The sequence below is a fragment of the Berghia stephanieae genome, chromosome 13, assembly GCF_034508935.2.
Source record: "Berghia stephanieae isolate SIO BIC M18660-M18661 chromosome 13, UCSD_Bste_1.3, whole genome shotgun sequence".
In the NCBI taxonomy this organism is placed as follows: Eukaryota; Metazoa; Mollusca; class Gastropoda; order Nudibranchia; family Aeolidiidae; genus Berghia; species Berghia stephanieae.
This window is the reverse complement of record NC_088372.1, coordinates 36,855,036-36,873,088: the sequence shown is the minus strand read 5'-3', so window position 1 is coordinate 36,873,088 and position 18,053 is coordinate 36,855,036. Positions and strand designations below refer to the sequence as shown.

Here is an 18,053-nt window from a genome sequence, read left to right as displayed (position 1 = left end):
AAAAATTAAATCAAAACTTTAAAAATTAGATTGAGCTTTTATATAGCGCAATATCCACTAAACATGCTCAAAGACCTTTACAAGGGGTCTTTGGCCAAAAAGCAACACTTAACATGTAGGATGGGACATGACACCTGTTAGGCAATATTACAAGTTTTTTGGACAGAGACAACGCTGTTAACGGACAGGTACTCATTTTACACCAGAGTACAGTGAGGGAATGTGAGTAAAGAGCATATTACAACGACTCAACTAGGCTCCAAGCAAAGCTCGAACCCAGGACCTTCCGACCAATTTTACTAATTGTACCCCACTGACTCAAAACAGTATCATATCGGGATGGAAAAGGTGCTAGAAATTGAATTCATAGAGACAAATATAAAACTTGGGGTTACTTTGTGTACACTGTGTTGGAGAATAAATACAATTTCTTACAGTGCAATAAAAACTCCAGGGTCCTATTTCTTATCATTTTATTTGTGCTCTTAAAAAATGCATCTTTAATCTGTTACTGCCATTCTTCCCTTGTTATTTTTTTTATTAATGGCTTAATGAATGTTTTTTATTTTTGTTTTGTTTTTGACCAGGTCTCCAGTCAATGTCAGACTGTACACCATGTCTGGGTGGCTACCACTGTCCTCTACCAGGAATGATTACACCTGTAGATCTATGTGATGCCGGGTACTACTGTCGACAGTACGCCAACATTTCAACTCCAGACCAAGGTAACTAATTTAATGCATCTTTCATATAAATTTTTTTATCATCAAGACAGAAAAGAATCAGAACAATGAATTATTAAGTTACTAGTGGAGAATCTTTTATTGTATTATATTATCTCTGTTTTATTATTATTATTATTATATTATTATTATTATTATATTATTATTATTATTATTATTATTATTATTATTATTATTATTGTTGTTGTTGTTTTTGTTGTTATTATTATTTTATTATTACCATCATTATTATTATCATATCTTGTCGTGCCAGTGAGTCAGCCAGTCCCGGGCAGTCTGGTTGCATTCCCTCAGGTCAGCATTGGTGCAGTGAGGTCCCAGCGAGCATTCAGACAGGATGTGGTCCATGGTCTGTCTGGGGTGACCGCATGGGCATTCAGTGCCCGGTGAGGTTTTCCATTTAAAGAGGTTGGTGGCGGTGTTTCCCACCTTTGCCTAGCTCTGTTCAACGCCACCCATTCTTTTCTCTTGAGGTCTGTGCCTGCTGGGAGCTTTTCTGTTGGGGGCTGGAGGGCATCGTTTGCTGTCTTGTCCCATTCTACCCATTTGTCCAGGCGGAAGAATGCTGAGTGGTCTGGGTGAAGGCTCTCTACTGTGAGGAAGCTTTTCCTTGATTTGAGCCTGCTTTTGGTGCAATTGTGGTCATGAAGGGGGTGTCTCTGGTCCATTTCCTGTATTATTATCATCATTATTACTACTATTTTAATTACTTTTTTCCCCTATTACAAGAGCTGTAACCTAACAATAATTTTTTGGACGATAAAGATTATTATTATTATTATTATTATTTGTATGTGTCAATTGATAGTATGCATATTAGATTATTGTTACAAATAGAACATGACGTCATCATGGTTTTGTTCTATACAAATGCTATTTATCATTATTATTAATCCGCACTATTTGCAGGGAAATAAAGAGTATTTCAAACAGGCACTCATCTATTTTAACTGTTATACAACTGTATTGTGAAAATTAACATAGATCGCGACAAATCTTTTAAGCTATCAACAATCAAAATTGCTTCAGTAATGAAGTCTGTAGGTGAGCGCAAATTAATCTGGCAAAGGGTGACCATATGGTGATTCCAACATCAAACAACCAATCATTATGCCCTATCAGATTTTTAAAATAATTATTTGAGTCAATGGGTGATAGAATTACCCTTAATTTATGAATGGTTTGCAAGTTACTTGTATTTCAATCAGTAAATTTTTTTAAAATTTTAATTTGTAGATTTACCAGTAATTCTGTGCTTGCTGGCAAACATTTAACATGGGCTGTGAGGAACAATTTTGACTTCCAACCCTATTTTTAAAAGAATGATATCATCAAAAACAAAAAAACAAAAACAAAAAAAACAAAAACAAAATTGAATTCCCTTTATTCATACCATAGGGGAAATTGTCTCTAGTGTATTTTCTAAGGGAAGACTGGAATAACCCAAGTGTCAGGGTGATCGAACATTGGTACCTTTCCGGTACCAAGCAAAGACCATACCGCTACCCCCATCATCAAGAAGTGCATGAAGACTAATTATCATAGAATTCCAACACTCTTGTACACTGCCAGAAATACCTGACGAAACCAAATGAGAGAAAAGTTATCTATTTCACCTTAGCACAAGCCACTGTCTGGGGTCCCAATAACTCAGTTGGTAATGCATACACTTCACAAGCAAAGGGACAAAGATTGATCCCGGGTGCAGTAGAGATTTTTTTTCTGCCTCCCCCCCCCCCCCCCACCTCTGTTTACCAAGCAGTGATTGGATAGCTGGGTCTGTTTGATCTGGCAAAAAGTACTTTGCGATAGACTAGAATCCTATCCAAAAAGTAGTAAGCAATTTCTATTGTCCGTTTCACACTATAGAAACTGTGATTGGGCTGTTGGATCTGCTAGATCTAGCAGAAAGTACTTTGTAATCAACTAGCATCCTATACAAAGAGGAGTGAGTAATCACAACTGCCTGTTTAATGCTAAAGAAACCTATGAATAACCTCCAAGTTCATAGGCCTTATGGCTGTAAGGAACTACTTTTTTACTTTATTTTAAACATTTATCCCCCACTCAGGTACTGATGCAAACATCTGTCCTGTTGGCCACTATATTTTAAACATTTACCCCCCACCCAGGTACTGATGCAAACATCTGTCCTGTTGGCCACTATATTTTAAACATTTACCACCTACCCAGGTACTGATGCAAACATCTGTCCTGTTGGCCACTATATTTTAAACATTTACCACCCACCCAGGTACTGATGCAAACATCTGTCCTGTTGACCACTTTATTTTAAACATTTACCACCCACCCAGGTACTGATGCAAACATCTGTCCTGTTGACCACTTTATTTTAAACATTTACCCCCCACCCAGGTACTGATGCAAACATATGTCCTGTTGGCCACTATATTTTAAACATTTACCACCCACCCAGGTACTGATGCAAACATCTGTCCTGTTGGCCACTATATTTTAAACATTTACCCCCCACCCAGGTACTGATGCAAACATCTGTCCTGTTGGCCACTATATTTTAAACATTTATCCCCCACTCAGGTACTGATGCAAACATCTGTCCTGTTGGCCACTACTGTCCTGAGGGAACCTCCAACCCATACGATTGTCCTAAGGGCACATTCAACAATGGTACAGGCCTGGGTGCTGAGGCAGACTGCATTCAGTGTACCCCTGGATTCCACTGTGACAGCACTGGGCTGGTCCAAGTTTCTGGACTATGCACAGAGGGGTAAGTCTATATATGCCAATACATACCTCTTAAATGCGGCTATGTGGTCTAGTGGTATGATTGGAAGGTCCTGGGTTCGAGCTTCGCTCAACGCATAAGTCCTTGGAGAAGGATGTTACTCACATTTTCTTACCTTACTCAGGTGTAAAATGAGAACCTGGCCGTTAACAGCATTGTACGAAAAATTGTAATATCGCCTAACAGGCAAATTGTCCCGTCCTAAATGTTAAATGTTGTTGTTGGCCAGTGACCTCTTGTAAAGCGCTTTTAGCACGTTTAATAGATATTGCGCTATATAAAAGCTCAATATATTTTTATTTAAAATTTCCAAAATTCATTGTTCTCAAAGGGAATGCATAGTTGCCACAAGACTGACCATATAAATGACATTAAAACCAATGTGTACCCAGCAGGACTGAATAAGGCTTGAAAACAGTGGATAATCTGACACTGACAGTCCCTTCCTTATTAACAAGTTTATTTATAGTATAGATGCTTATGCAGTTCTGTAGTCCAAACAGGCTGGTAATAGACAGGTTCATTATCATTGACCAAAAACGTAGATTTTACTCCTACTTTTTTTTTCAGACCTCTTAAAATTTTGTATATTATAAATTATTATAAAAAAATAAACAAATAAATAAATAAATATATTATAAATTATACACTTTGATGGTCCACAGCCTTGAGGCCTTGAGGCTGTGGACCATCAGTGTATAATTTATAATATATTTATTTATTTATTTGTTTATTTTTTATAATAATTTATAATATACAAAATTTTAAGAGGTCTGAAAAAGAAGTAAGAGTAAAATATATAATCAAGAATGCTTTTGGCAATAATATTATGAATCCATGAATATTGAAAGAAAGATGAAGAAAACTACATCTTTGGGAAAGACATTAGATATTACTTTTCTGGTCCTGAAAATCAATTTTCGGGGGTTTTGTGCATGTAATTTTTCTCTGTTGATTTTATTTTTACTATTACTGTAAACATTAACATTTCTCTTCACACTATTTTGTAAATCCTGAGAAACCACGTTAAATATTTTTGTATTGATGAGAGCAAGGCAACCACAACACTGTCTGATGCCACATTTTACACTAACATTGATAAGCCATACAACATCATTATATTATTTTTTTTTCCATTTATCATTCCCAGCTATTACTGCTTGCTGGGCTCCAACACCTCTCAGCCAGACATCTGCCCTGTAGGACATTACTGTCCAGAAGGTTCTCCTGCCCCAACACCATGTCCAAGAGGCACCTACACAAACACCCAGGGATTGGCAAATGAAACACAATGTACAGCTTGTGATCCTGGAAAATACTGTAATGATACAGGTAAGCTTGATCTTGTATTGTCTGAAAAAATTGTAATATCACCTAACAGGCATCGTGTCTTGTTCTACATGTTATGTGTTGCTGTTGGTCAGCGACCATTTGTAACGCGCTATGAATGCGTTTGGTAGATATTGCGTTATATAAAAGCTCATTTATCTTTTTTCTTTGTTTCCAAGGCTTGTCCAGTCCTGTGGCTGAATGTGATCCAGGATTCTACTGTCCTGGAGGTGATGACGTACCCAACCCTCTTGCCACAACTTGTCCCATTGGCCTGCACTGCCCTCAAGGCTCAAGTCTGCCTCAGCCTTGCCGTGCTGGCAGCTATGCCAACTTCTCACAAGCAGAGTATTGCATCTCTTGTCCAGAGGGATATTATTGTGTCCCAGAGGAAGTCATTGAAGGTTTGTTTTTCTATATCCTCTCTTCAAATCTGAAGTTATTAAGATTTCAATTTGAAATTTGTGTCTAGAACCTGCATATAATGGAATTAGCTGTGTTTAACAAATCTAAATTATTACGGTTGTCATCCTACTTCTATTCCTTCTCCTTTTCTTTGTCCTCCTCCTCCTCCACCTCATCATCATCATCATCATCATCATCATCATCACCATCATCATCATCATCATCATTATTATCATCAACATTGTCATCATCGGCAGCAGCAGGAGTAGCAATTGTTGCAGAAGCAGAAACAATAGTAGTGGTCGACAATAGATTCTTTCAATTTTGTTGTTGTTGTTTGATGCTTTTTAAAAAGATTCTGATAGGATGTTTGTTTGGTGAATGGCAGAATCCTTTACAGTATCTGATTAACGGTTTTATTATTTTACTTATATTTTTTTAAAACTCTTTCAAAATCATTCTAGAAATAAAATTTGATAAAAACCTATAGCGAGGTATTTTTTTAAAAACAACTCAGATAAGCTGCTTATATTAGATAAATGCATTGATATATTATTTTGCATCTTTCAATCAATCCAGGTAATTCTACCTCTGGTCATCGTTTGTGTCCAAGAGGATTCTACTGTGGTGCCGAAACTGGCATGAACTGGACGGCGTGTCCAGTGGGTACCTTCAGCAATGCTCTGGGTCTGGAGCAAGAGTCAGACTGCCAGCAGTGTCTTGGAGGACAGTATTGTGACAGGACCAACCTGACAGCACCTGCTGGAGACTGCGACCCTGGTAAATTCAGTTCTGTTTTTTTTTTTGTGTACTCTGTAAAAAAATTGTCTACCGACCGCAGGAGCTATTAGTCGCTATAAATTAAAAAAAAAAAAAAAAGAATTTAAAAAGTAGTCCTTCAGAGCCATAAGGCCTGTGGAGCTGGAGTTAAAACGGACAATAGCAATTGCTTGCTACCCTTTGGATAGGATGCTATTCTATCGCAAAGCTCTTTCCACCAGATCTTTCCGTCTTAGCTACTCAGTCACTGCTGGGTGGACAGGGGGGGGGGGGGGGGGGGGGGTCATAATAATATCTCAACTTTACCTGGGATCAAACAGGCCCCTTTGTGTGTGAAACGAGTGCTCTACCAACTGAGCTATCAGGGACCGTTCACTATAAAATGGTAACGATTATATGTGAGTGGCAAGGAACTGCCTGATACCTGGGGTCTTGTTAATTGCAAAAGGAAAGATGAAAATATAACAGCTTCACATCTCAGAAATACAAACAGTAGACATCTTGGGTACAAACCAAGCCCCGTTTCAAAACTTTTGTTTTTTTTCCTTGGGCAAGATTATTGACCCCCTCACTTGGATAACATGGGTGATTCCTGTTGACATCAGACATCTTGTTTGATGAATTATCTATATTCCTTCGTGGAATGCCAAGACGACGATATCTTATGATGCAGTGGCGGAGGGCATGATTTAATTTTAATTTTCAAATTCAATTGTTAAAGGGTTGGTACAAAATGGTTTATTCATTATTTGAGGTTTGATATAACAATGTAACATGTAACATCATCCCATTCCATACACCTGACAGGCTACTACTGTACCCTTGGAGTGGATGTTGCATCACCAGCAGGCAATCACACCGGTGATGGCGGCATCTGTCCACCTGGATTCTACTGTCCGACTGCCACAGTGGTGCCTTTGGGATGTGACGCTGGAACTTTCCAGGTATGTGTTTATGTTAATGGTTTTGGAATCATGATCCTCATCACTGTTACCAACATCATCATCATCATCATCATCATCATCATCATCATCATCATCATCATCATCATCATCACCATCATCATCTTTATCATTTTCATCATCATCATCATCATCATCATCATCATCATCATCATCTTTATCATTTTCATCCTCATCATCATCATCATCATCATCATCATCATCATCATCATCATCATCATCATCATCATCATCATCATCATCTTTATCATTTTCATCCTCATCATCATCATCATCATCATCATCATCATCATCATCATCATCATCATCATCATCATCATCATCATCATCATCATCTTTACCATCATCATCATCATCATCATCATCATCATCAATGTCATTTTCAGCAACATCACCATCATCATCGACCATCGTCATCATCATCATCAGCACCACCACCACCACCATCATCATCGTCATTGTCCTCGTCATTGTAAACATCATTATTATCATCATCATTGTCAACCTCGTCGTCATCATTGCCATCAAGTTCATCATCATCTGAATTAATCCAATTATACTTCATTCTTTTCTAACTATAATATCTAATTTTCTTTTTCTCTTTATCAGGACCAGAGTGGTCAGCCATCCTGTGAACCGTGCCCTGCAGGCTACTATTGTGTAGCCAACAGTACCACTTACACTGGCCAATCCTGTCCCACTGGTCACTATTGTCCTCAAGGAACTCAATACGATATACAGAACCCTTGTCCTGCTGGCACTTTCAATAATCTCACAAGTAAGAAAACTCAACTGCTTCTATTGATACATTTGTGTTGTTTTTTAAAAGTCTTCAGAAGTGGGATTTTGAAATAGTAGTAATTTCGTAATAAGTAAGTAATGAAGAAATGTTAAGATTTTTGGATACAAGCAGGAGAGGTCAAATGAGATTTTGGGGACATTAATGGAGAGGAGATGAATTGACAATTTCATTATGTGTGATGATGCTTGCAGGCTACTACTGTGTAGCCAACAGTACCACTCACACTGACCTATCCTGTCCCACTGGTCACTACTGTCTTCAAGGAACTCATTATGATATACTTGTCCAGCTGACACTTTCAATAATCTCACAAGTAAGAACTACTTCTATTGATAGTTATTTTTTGTTTTTTTTTAGTTTACAGAGGTGTGATTTTGAATTATAATTCGGAATAGTGAGTGGCGCAGGCACTTATGTTGATAATAACAAGAAATGAAGTGAGTAGGAAAGTGCCAGAAGACAATAATGCAAGAGAATAAAAACTTTGCAGCGGCGATGGGGGTTTGAACCCACGACCTTACTGGTACGACAACTCAGTCTGGCCGGGGAGATCGTGACTCTACTGTATGAGCTACCATGGATAGATGTGAGACTATTCCACTGTATTAATGTCAATGGTATCAACTAGTACAAGTATACATCCACTCTAGAGTGGGAAACCATAAACTTGGATGATTTCCTCTTATTTTGGTTGAATATCACCGAGGGGTAATTTAACTTGATCGTTTAGTCCTTTGCAAAATATCATTACATTGTCACGCTTTCTTCTCTGTTGTAGTGGTTTGAGATTTAAATCATTTTCATGGGTTTTTTTTTATCTTTGTTGTTTTGATTTATAAATTTCACTTCTGTGTTTTGTATTTGTTCGATTTTTTGTGTTTCTAATTTATGGTGAGGTTCCCATACAGAGCTACTATATTCAAGTGTATGTCTAGCAAAGGCTTTTGTAGCACTGTAACTTTATTTCCCTCCTGCTGTTGTATCGGTTTCTTCTTGTCTCTAACATACCTTTGTATTTGTTGTTCCCTTCTTTATGACTTTCTGGGTGCCACGCTAGTACAATCTAAGGGATTGGTTTTGATGCTAAGTTCAATTGAGTTCGGGTTTTTCTGTCTTTTTTTTTTCTGACCTTTCTGTCATCTTTTTTAAGCTACAGAAAACCGGACAAACTTTTCCTTGTGGGACCTATTCCTCTGAGGGATTATTTATTTATGTATTTTAAATGATTTGATATTTGTTTATTTATTATTTCTTTATGTATATATACATATTTATATTTATTCATTTATTATTTACTTTTTAAAAAATAAATGTTTTCTTAATTACTTTATAAATTTATTTATTTATTTATTCGTCTTATTTACAATTTCAGACCAGCACAATGAGAGTGGTTGTGAGCCATGCTCACCAGGCAAGTACTGTGGATCCCCAGGTCTGAGTGAACCTACAAACGACTGTGACCCTGGTTGGTATTGCACTCTGGGGTCAGAGTTACCCACTCCTACATCTCCAGAGGGCGGGAAATGTCTTGCAGGTAAGACAACTTGCTATCATTCAAATCTATCAGTTTGTGAATATCCCAATTGTGTCCAATAGAGAAGAAAACGGAACAACAACAAAACAAGAATCTCAGCATTTAATTTTGAAATCCTCCTCACTTAAGAACAAACCATCATTTTACTCTTTATTCCCTTCCACCGTCCGCGACTTTGGAACTCTTTTGACTTATGACTTTAAAAAATCACTCCCTGCTTCCCTCTAAAACCCCTGTAACTGAAAAGATGGCCATACAATCTTCAGCCTGAAGCTTTGGCCTTAATGGAAGAAGAAGAAAGAAGAAGAAGAAGAAGAAAAGTGTGATGTTAAACCTGGTTCCAATCTCATTGGAAGTGTAAAACCACTCTTCCTGATTGTCTGGATATATACCTCGTGTAATTGATCTTCTGGTTTTAGAGTGATGGCATCATATTTTCAACTCTATAAATATGCTGGTCATCAATAAAGATCATCCATCCTCACTCTTTTATGTCTCGCAACTCAAATAATCTGCCTATATACCTTACTATTAAAATAGTTACCCCTTTTTATGACTCAGTATGTAATCTATTCATTATTAGTTCTCTGAAGGGCTGGTTACAGAGATACTTCCAATGATTTTGGAACTGGAGATTGCCGTAATCGGGAGGTTTGAGTTTCGATCTCCAGTTGAAAAAGACATCTTTTTTTGGAGGGATAGCTTTTTTGGGGATATTTTTTCTTTCTTGCTCTGTCTGGTACTGTTTCATACACACTTTTTCAGACCTTTATCTTATGGAGCAAAGGCCATTGAGCATAGCACACCATTATTCTATATTTTGACTCGCAAAATTGGCGAGCATGCGTTTGAATATTCAGCATCCCTTATCTGGAACTCCCTTCCGAGATATATCAGAGAAGCAATGATGCAGAATTCTTTTAAAAAACATCTTAAAACGTTTTTTATAATATGTAACACTGAAGAATTATTTTACTTTGTTTCATATTGCATGTTTGAGTGGTTGTATGTTTGAGTGAAAGTTGCCATGTTACTGTTAAGCGCTTTGAGCTTGTTGATATACGGGGCAAGGCGCTATATAAAAACCATATATTATTATTATTATTATTATTATTATTATTATTATTATTATTATTATTATTATTATTATTATTATATATTGTTGTTGTTGTTGTTGTTGTTGTTGTTGTTGTTGTTGTTGTTGTTGTTGTTGTTGTTGTTGTTGTTGTTGTTGTTGTTTGTTGTTATTATTATTATTATCTTGGGTTGTTTTTTCCTAGTTTTTCCCAAGGGGTTTCCATCTTATTTTTGTCTGCGTCAAGGTGCACATTAAAGCATTCAATGAAAATTTCTTAATCCATCACAACCAGGTACCTACTGCCCTCAAGGATCAGCTGCCCCAATTGGATGTGACCCTGGTATGTACTGTAACACTGATATGATGGACACACCCGCTGGTCAATGCCTGCCTGGCTACTATTGCTCTGGCAATTCCACCACAAGCATGCCCTCTGGTGCAGGAGGTGGGTGCAAGATTGATAAATGATGATAGAATGGAAATGTTATTGATGGTCATCATGATGATGATGATGATGATAATGATGATTTATATAAGTATGAATATTTATTTTATGTGCAAACCTTCCTTGTTTGGCTTTAAGTTCATTCTTCACTCTTTTATTCCTTGTAAAAGAAAAAAATTGTTTTCAAATTAGTAAAAAAAAAAAATTAAAAAAAAAAAATAGAAATAGAGAGAAAATAAAACTATAAAAATTTAAGTGTAGACACAAAGGCAATCATATCCTTATGCCTGACGGTTTATCATACCATCTAGCAATGAGCAAGGCATTTGCTGCTCCTAAAATAACTTCTGTTCCGTGTTCTTTGTCTAACTTTTATTTTCCTCACGCAGGTAAAGCGTATCTAAACACTTGATCTACCATTTTAAGAAAATTCTATCATCTCCTATTTTTTGTACTAGTTTGAATTTACCTGAAAAGCATCCCAAAGACTAAAATAAAACAAAGCCCCAGTTTTTATTAAATTTATATATCATGTGACGATGCCTTTGTATTTATTAGTATTTCTTTTGTATTCATTTGTTCATAAAATAATATATTGTTTTTATCAGTATATAAGTTAGTGTTTTGTCAATGATCTGAAAAAGTGTGTATGAAACAGTGCTAGACAAAGCAGGAAGGAAAAATACAAGAAAAAAACATCCCAGAAAATCAGTCTTCATGAAGTCGAGGAAGACTGATTCTTTGGGATGGTCTTGTTTGTTGTAGTATTCTTTTTGGCATTGTTTCATACTCACTTTTTCAGAGTTTTATCTTACAACAGTGCCTGCTCCCTCTAATTTCTCTGTTTTTGCGTATGTCAGCATCAATTTAAAAAATCAACTATTTTCTTTTTCATCCAATCTTCACTACACCATCAGGAGACCAATGTCCAAGCGGTCACTACTGTGTATCAGGATCTCAATCCCCCACACCTTGTGACCCAGGTTACTACCAGCCCAGTGCAGGAGGTCAGAATGTGACCTGGTGCATACTTTGTACAGCTGGACGATATTGTAATAGCAGCGGCTTGTCAGCTACAGAGGGTGATTGTGACGCAGGTAAGAAGTTTTTTTTTATTTTGCTATAGATAGTTCGAAGATGATGTCACTCAAGTCTTTGTTGATGTTTATGAGTAATGCTCACTGAACTGTATTAACCTGACTATAAACGTTCATGGATACACAGTTTTGTGTGTTGGTCCGTTATTCTTCCGGATGGCAATATTATGAGCTTCTTAGCCAAGCGCATACTATCTATAACTACAAATCTAGTCATTTTCACCCAGAGGTAGAGGCATCACTGAGACCCATGCCAAACCTCATTGCTATTACTTTTAAATCCATGTTTTATTTTATAGAAACATTTTTATAAATTGATAGACCACAGCTGTAATGGTTTAAAATAATTATCTATTTTGTTTCTGTCTGTCGTTGTCAATATGAATTGTAAAAACTTTCATTTTTCAAACTGTTTAATGTATTTCTATATTGTAAAGCACATTGAGCATTATGTAATTTTGTATATATGCTATATAAATATCATATTTTTGTTACTACTCTTATTATTAAAAACGATAAGATCTGATTTTAGGTTTGAGTGGAAATAAATATGTCGCTATCTGCATTTTCCTGCAAGGAGAAGCCTATAAACTTTTCCATTTTTATTACAGGATACTACTGTCCAGAGGGTCAGACAGTAAGAAACCCCAGCCCATATGAATGTCAACCTGGTTATCATTGTCCAGTGGGGTCAAGTATCCAGACCCTATGTCCCAGTGGTCAGTATCAGAATGAAGCAGGACAACCCAACTGTAAGACATGTCCATCTGGTTTCTACTGTGATAACTCTATTGCTCCAATCACCACCCCAGCCTCATACGTCTGCCCAGAAGGTAAATCCACCATTTCTGATCCATTGTGTTAATCATGTGTTATAAATAATAATAATAAATTTTTAAAAACTTCTCTTTATTCATCCCATTGGGGAAATTTGTCTTTTGGGTCTATTCCAAGGGAAGACTTAATACTTAAATAACCCAGGCATCAGCCGTAGTGCAGCGCTGCAAATTGAGCTAGAGCGAGGTGACTTGCTCAAGGTCGCACAGCGCAGGGGTGGGTGGTACCAAGTACCTTTTGGGTATGAAGCCAAGACCGTACTGCAGAGCTATGCTGCCCCCCTGAATGTCAGGATAAAACTGATTCGACTTTAAAGTTAAAATTATCAGAAGTACAAAATTCAAGCTTTTTGAAGTTGAAAATGCACCATTCATTCTTTTTGACTCAATTTATATGAGTAAAAAATATCAATTGGTGATATAAATAATAATGATATAAATCATTTATACAGCGCCTATTCCATATACAAACAGCTCTAGACCCCTTTTTAATACAAACATCAAAGCTACAATAACAGGTCATAGGTACACAAAACATGCTTAAGAAATTCTATCATGAAAAATAATCCATAAAAGGAAACGGGTTTTAATCTATCAAATATTTCCTAATAAAATAAGTCTTAATATTTGTCTTAAAAATAGCTTCTGCAATGCATTTTCTTAAGGAAATTGGAAGAGAGTTCCAAATAGAAGGGGCAGCATGAGAAAAAAATAAACCTATCAGAAAACTTTTTAGAGCCTTTTTTGGGAACAGTTAATCTGAGATGATGACTAGATCTTAAAGTTCTACTAAATATTAATATCGGATAGAGACAGTTGGCCATATTCAGCACAGTCAATGGGAATGTTGACATTTTCTTTCTAGGATATTCTGGTTGTTTCTTCACCTGAGCACTCAAAACTACTATGTTTATCTAACCTCTCCGTCCACTCAGCAAAAATTTGGTAGCTGGATCTAAGTTAGATTTGGCAGAATTACTGATAGACCAGCATCCTGCCCAAATGTAGATAAACCTTAAGAAATATAGAAAGGATAAAATTTTGTAATTCTTTTTCTAAATCAAAGATCAAATTTTGTATATCTTTTTCTAACCAAGGATCAAATTTTGTATATCTTTTTCTAACCAAGGATCAAATTTTGTATATCTTTTTCTAACCAAGGATCAAATTTTGTATATCTTTTTCTAATCAACAATAATCTTGATTTTCTTTCCAATGTCCAGGCTACTATTGTCCAAATGGAACACGTTACTCTTCGGAATACCCCTGCCCTAGTGGGTCATTCAACAACATTACAGGCCTGCAGGCTTCCGATGACTGCTTCAAATGTCTTGGTGAGTTTACTATTTAGAACAAGGAGTAAACGATACACTAGACGTGTTGATAGAGGAATGTAATTGATGTCACTCATCTCTTTGTTATTGTTTTTAAGCCAGCCATTTTTATGACTAGTTCTCACTATATTATTTCAGACTGTAAACGTTAAGGTTACACATAGTTTTGTGTGTTGGTACGTAATATCCGGCTGACGGATGTTGTGAGTATTTTAACTAAGCGCAAAGCATCAAGAGATGTATTTGGAAATAAATCCTATATTTTTCTTCTTTATATTTTTAATTTCATGCATCATAATTATACCAAATTTGTGTCTGTATATTAAGCTTCCCTTGTCTATAACCTCTTAATCAAATGAACACTTTGTGCTCTCAATTTATACTTTGTCATTTGGAGAATCTTTTGCACTTTCAAAATCCAACTGAAATAAATTAATACTAAAATAATCATTTTCCATTTTTCTGGTGTTGAAATCTTAATCATCATCATTATCATCATCATCATCAACATCATCATCATCATCATCATCATCAGCAGCAGCATTGGCAGCAGCATTGTCTGCATCTTCATCATCATCATCATCGTCATCATCATCATCATCATCATCATCAGATACCATTTATCATTATTTTTCTGTTATCCCCCCTTCCAGGTGGCTATTACTGTCCAGGAGCCACCACTTACCCAAGCCTTCCATGTAATGCTGGTTACTTCTGTCGTAACGGATCCCAAACAGCCACACCCAATCAAGGCTTTGAGGCGGACATTTGCCCTCTTGGATATTACTGTCCTGAGAAGACTACAGAACCCATCGCTTGCCCTGCTGGAACATTCTCTAACCAGACTGGACTGAAGAATGAAACTGACTGCACACCATGCACCCAAGGTAAAAACGAAAGTAAATTTTGACCAACTGTTATTATGGGAGTTCCGATAGCTCAGTTGGTAGAGCACTAACTTTACATACAAAGGGATCAAGTTCGATCCCGGGTGAAGTTGAGATTTTTTTTACTGACTCCCCCGGTCCAACCAGCAGTGATTGGGTAGCTGGGTCTCTTAGATCTGGTGGAAATTACTTTGCAATAAACTAGCATCCTATCCAAAGGATAACAAGCAATTACCATTGCCCATTTCATGGTATAGAAACTGGGATATACTCCCCAACTCCATGGGCCTCATGGCTCTGAAGGACATTGTCATTAGTAGCACTAAGGTATGACTCATAATGATAAGTTACAGAACTGCTTTCCATCTTTATGTTTTTATATATTCGATATATGTGAGGCTGGCTGAGAAAACGTGGGAAGATGCACCAAAATCGAAGATACAGTGTTTCCCACAGCAACAAATTTTATTCAGAAAAAAATTCATAACTTGGGTTCTAATAGACATAGCAAGAAAATTTGAAGGGTTAAATGATTAGAAAGATGTGGCCTACACCACTGTATACATAACTCAATTTATGAAATTTGTGCATCTTTCCAGGCTTTCTCAACCAGCTACACATATGGTCTATTTTCTCTCCTCTTACCTTTTTCCCCTAGAATGTCATATTGGATTTTTTAAAGACTAAAAACAACCCCCCCCCCCCCCCCCAAAAAAAAAAACATGAAAAAGAAAGAAAAGAAAGCAGATAATAAACTGGTGTCATGTGTATAATAATTTGAACGTTTTTTTCCCCATAGGTTTTTACTGTGACATCGTGGGACTAATTGAACCCACTGGACCGTGCAGTCCAGGATTCTACTGTGTCCAAGGATCTGTCGTGGCTTCTCCAGATATCTGTCCTGCTGGAAGGTACTGCCCAGAAGGCACTCACACGCCAGTACGATGCCCATCTGGAACATTCTCCAATGCCACTCGTCTCACCGCAGAAGGAAACTGCACAGACTGTACGGCAGGCTTCTACTGTCAGACCACGGGTATAACGGTGGAGGACGGGCCTTGTAATCAAGGATACTATTGCCCTACAGGTCAGTGAATAACAGCCCTGCAAATAACAACACATTGATGACACAATTTGTCAAAATGGAGGAAATTATTATTATACAATTTTAATATATCTATTTATGTCCCTGTTTTTAACAGACTTATGACACATTTTTCATTGTATTTTTATTATATATATATATTATATATATATATAATATATATATATATATATATATATATATATATATATATATATATATATATATATATATATATATATTTACTTTGCTTTTTGTTGGTTTTTAAAAGTTTCTTAGATTTGATTGAAAAGCGCATAGAGCCCTTCACCGGGAATATGCGCTATATAAGAGCAATTTATTATTGTTATTAAAACAATAGTTAAATGAACAAAGACAAAGACAAAACAATGATCAAAAGAGAATGATAATGATTTACATTGCAGTTGAGTAATGGGATTTTACCATGAACCCCTCTCTCAAACAGGTGTCATGTCACGTCCTACATGTTAAGTGTTGCTGTTGGCCAGGGACCCCTTGTAAAGTGCTTTGAGCACGTTTAGTGGATATTGCGCTATACAAAAGCTAAAAAGAAAAATAATAAATTAAGTGTTGGGTTCCATATGACAAACCATGTGCTGTTACATTTATTCTAAATTTATTTAACACTCATTAATTTTTGCCCCCTCCCCCCCCCCCCCCTCCTTCCCCAATACATTTTCAGGCTCCACGGTACCAACATCGGTAATATGTCCAATTGGTCTCCATTGCCCTGCTGGCTCTGACCAACCCAGAGAGTGTCTGCCGGGATATTTCACCAACACCACAGGGATGTGGGACTGTGACATTTGCCCAGATGGGTAAGAATAGCTCTTGTTGGGGTTGGTTTTTTTTTTTTTTGTCTTTCTTGAATAACTTCTTTTGAAAATTCACCTGATTTGTTGAATTAGGAGATTAATTATTTAAGTGTGTGTTGTGATTGTTTCTATCTATGTATATGTGTGTGTGTCCTATTCAAAGGGTAGCAAGCAATTGCTATTGTCGATTTCACGCTATAGAAACTAGGATTAACACCCACTCCATGAGCTTAATGGCTCTGAAAGACTACTATACTATCAGGAAAAAACCCCACAATTTTTCCCTTTTATTTTTTTATTTTGGTTATGGACATCAACAGTATTACTCTGACTGAATCTGTGTTTATATCATGGTGTAGAAGACAGAGTTATCATTTTTGATTATTATAATTTTTTTCCATGTTGCAGCTATTACTGCCTGCCAACCAATGTGACTGCAGGAGACCCTACCAGTGGCTACTTTGATTGTCCTGCTGGATACTACTGTCCCAATGGTACAGGATTAGACTGGCAAGCTTGTCCACAAGGAAAGTACAGTCCGCACACCAATCTCTACAAGGTGAATAGGTTATTTATTGAGCCTTCATACCATTAATAGGGCTCCAAAGTAGTGACATCACTTCCTCTTTACTTACTTACTTACTTATCCGAACCAGCGACTACCTGAGCTCTAGCCCTTCGGCCTTGTGCCATGACGTAGAAGTTAGACGTCTTTTGTAGTTGTTCCAGGTGACTATAAAGTGTGTTACTGATGCTTGGATTTGGTGGGAGGAATGTGCATCTCAGGTCTTCAAGAGGTTGACATTCAAGCAAATGGTGTGTTACTGTTTCACTTCCTCTTAAAAATGATCTCAGCAACCAAAAGTGGAAATTAGTCAAATCGACAGGCACCCCTCTCTGAGTGATGTTGAAAATAATGTGCAAAACATTGAACCATTTTAACAAAGAAATATTAGGTCAATTTGATTCTTTTAAAAGCAACTTGATTCTTTCTGTTGAGTGTGGAACTAAAAGGGCTTTTGCTAGGCAGGGGTGATGTTACACTTTTAGGCCCTACTGTCTAATGAATTCGCTAAATTGAACTAGTTTAATTTTTATTAAAAAATTATTTTTTAAATTGAATCCTGCAACATT

The 18,053-nt window shown here is 36.7% G+C and overlaps 1 protein-coding gene across 1 annotated transcript in view; it reads left to right on the top strand.

The window, feature by feature from the left end:
- LOC144959016 (uncharacterized) overlaps nt 1-18,053 on the top strand; it is a 212,342-nt gene that overhangs the window by 101,071 nt on the left and 93,218 nt on the right. The window contains exons 22-37 of the mRNA XM_078891350.1: nt 588-725; nt 3,303-3,492; nt 4,661-4,842; nt 5,019-5,243; nt 5,824-6,024; nt 6,832-6,968; nt 7,596-7,764; nt 9,161-9,322; nt 10,693-10,845; nt 11,763-11,942; nt 12,554-12,775; nt 14,002-14,112; nt 14,766-14,999; nt 15,799-16,086; nt 16,787-16,922; nt 17,328-17,478. Of these exons, the coding sequence (XP_078747476.1) occupies nt 588-725; nt 3,303-3,492; nt 4,661-4,842; nt 5,019-5,243; nt 5,824-6,024; nt 6,832-6,968; nt 7,596-7,764; nt 9,161-9,322; nt 10,693-10,845; nt 11,763-11,942; nt 12,554-12,775; nt 14,002-14,112; nt 14,766-14,999; nt 15,799-16,086; nt 16,787-16,922; nt 17,328-17,478 (2,879 nt within the window). The remainder of the gene's footprint in view (nt 1-587; nt 726-3,302; nt 3,493-4,660; nt 4,843-5,018; nt 5,244-5,823; nt 6,025-6,831; nt 6,969-7,595; nt 7,765-9,160; nt 9,323-10,692; nt 10,846-11,762; nt 11,943-12,553; nt 12,776-14,001; nt 14,113-14,765; nt 15,000-15,798; nt 16,087-16,786; nt 16,923-17,327; nt 17,479-18,053) is intronic.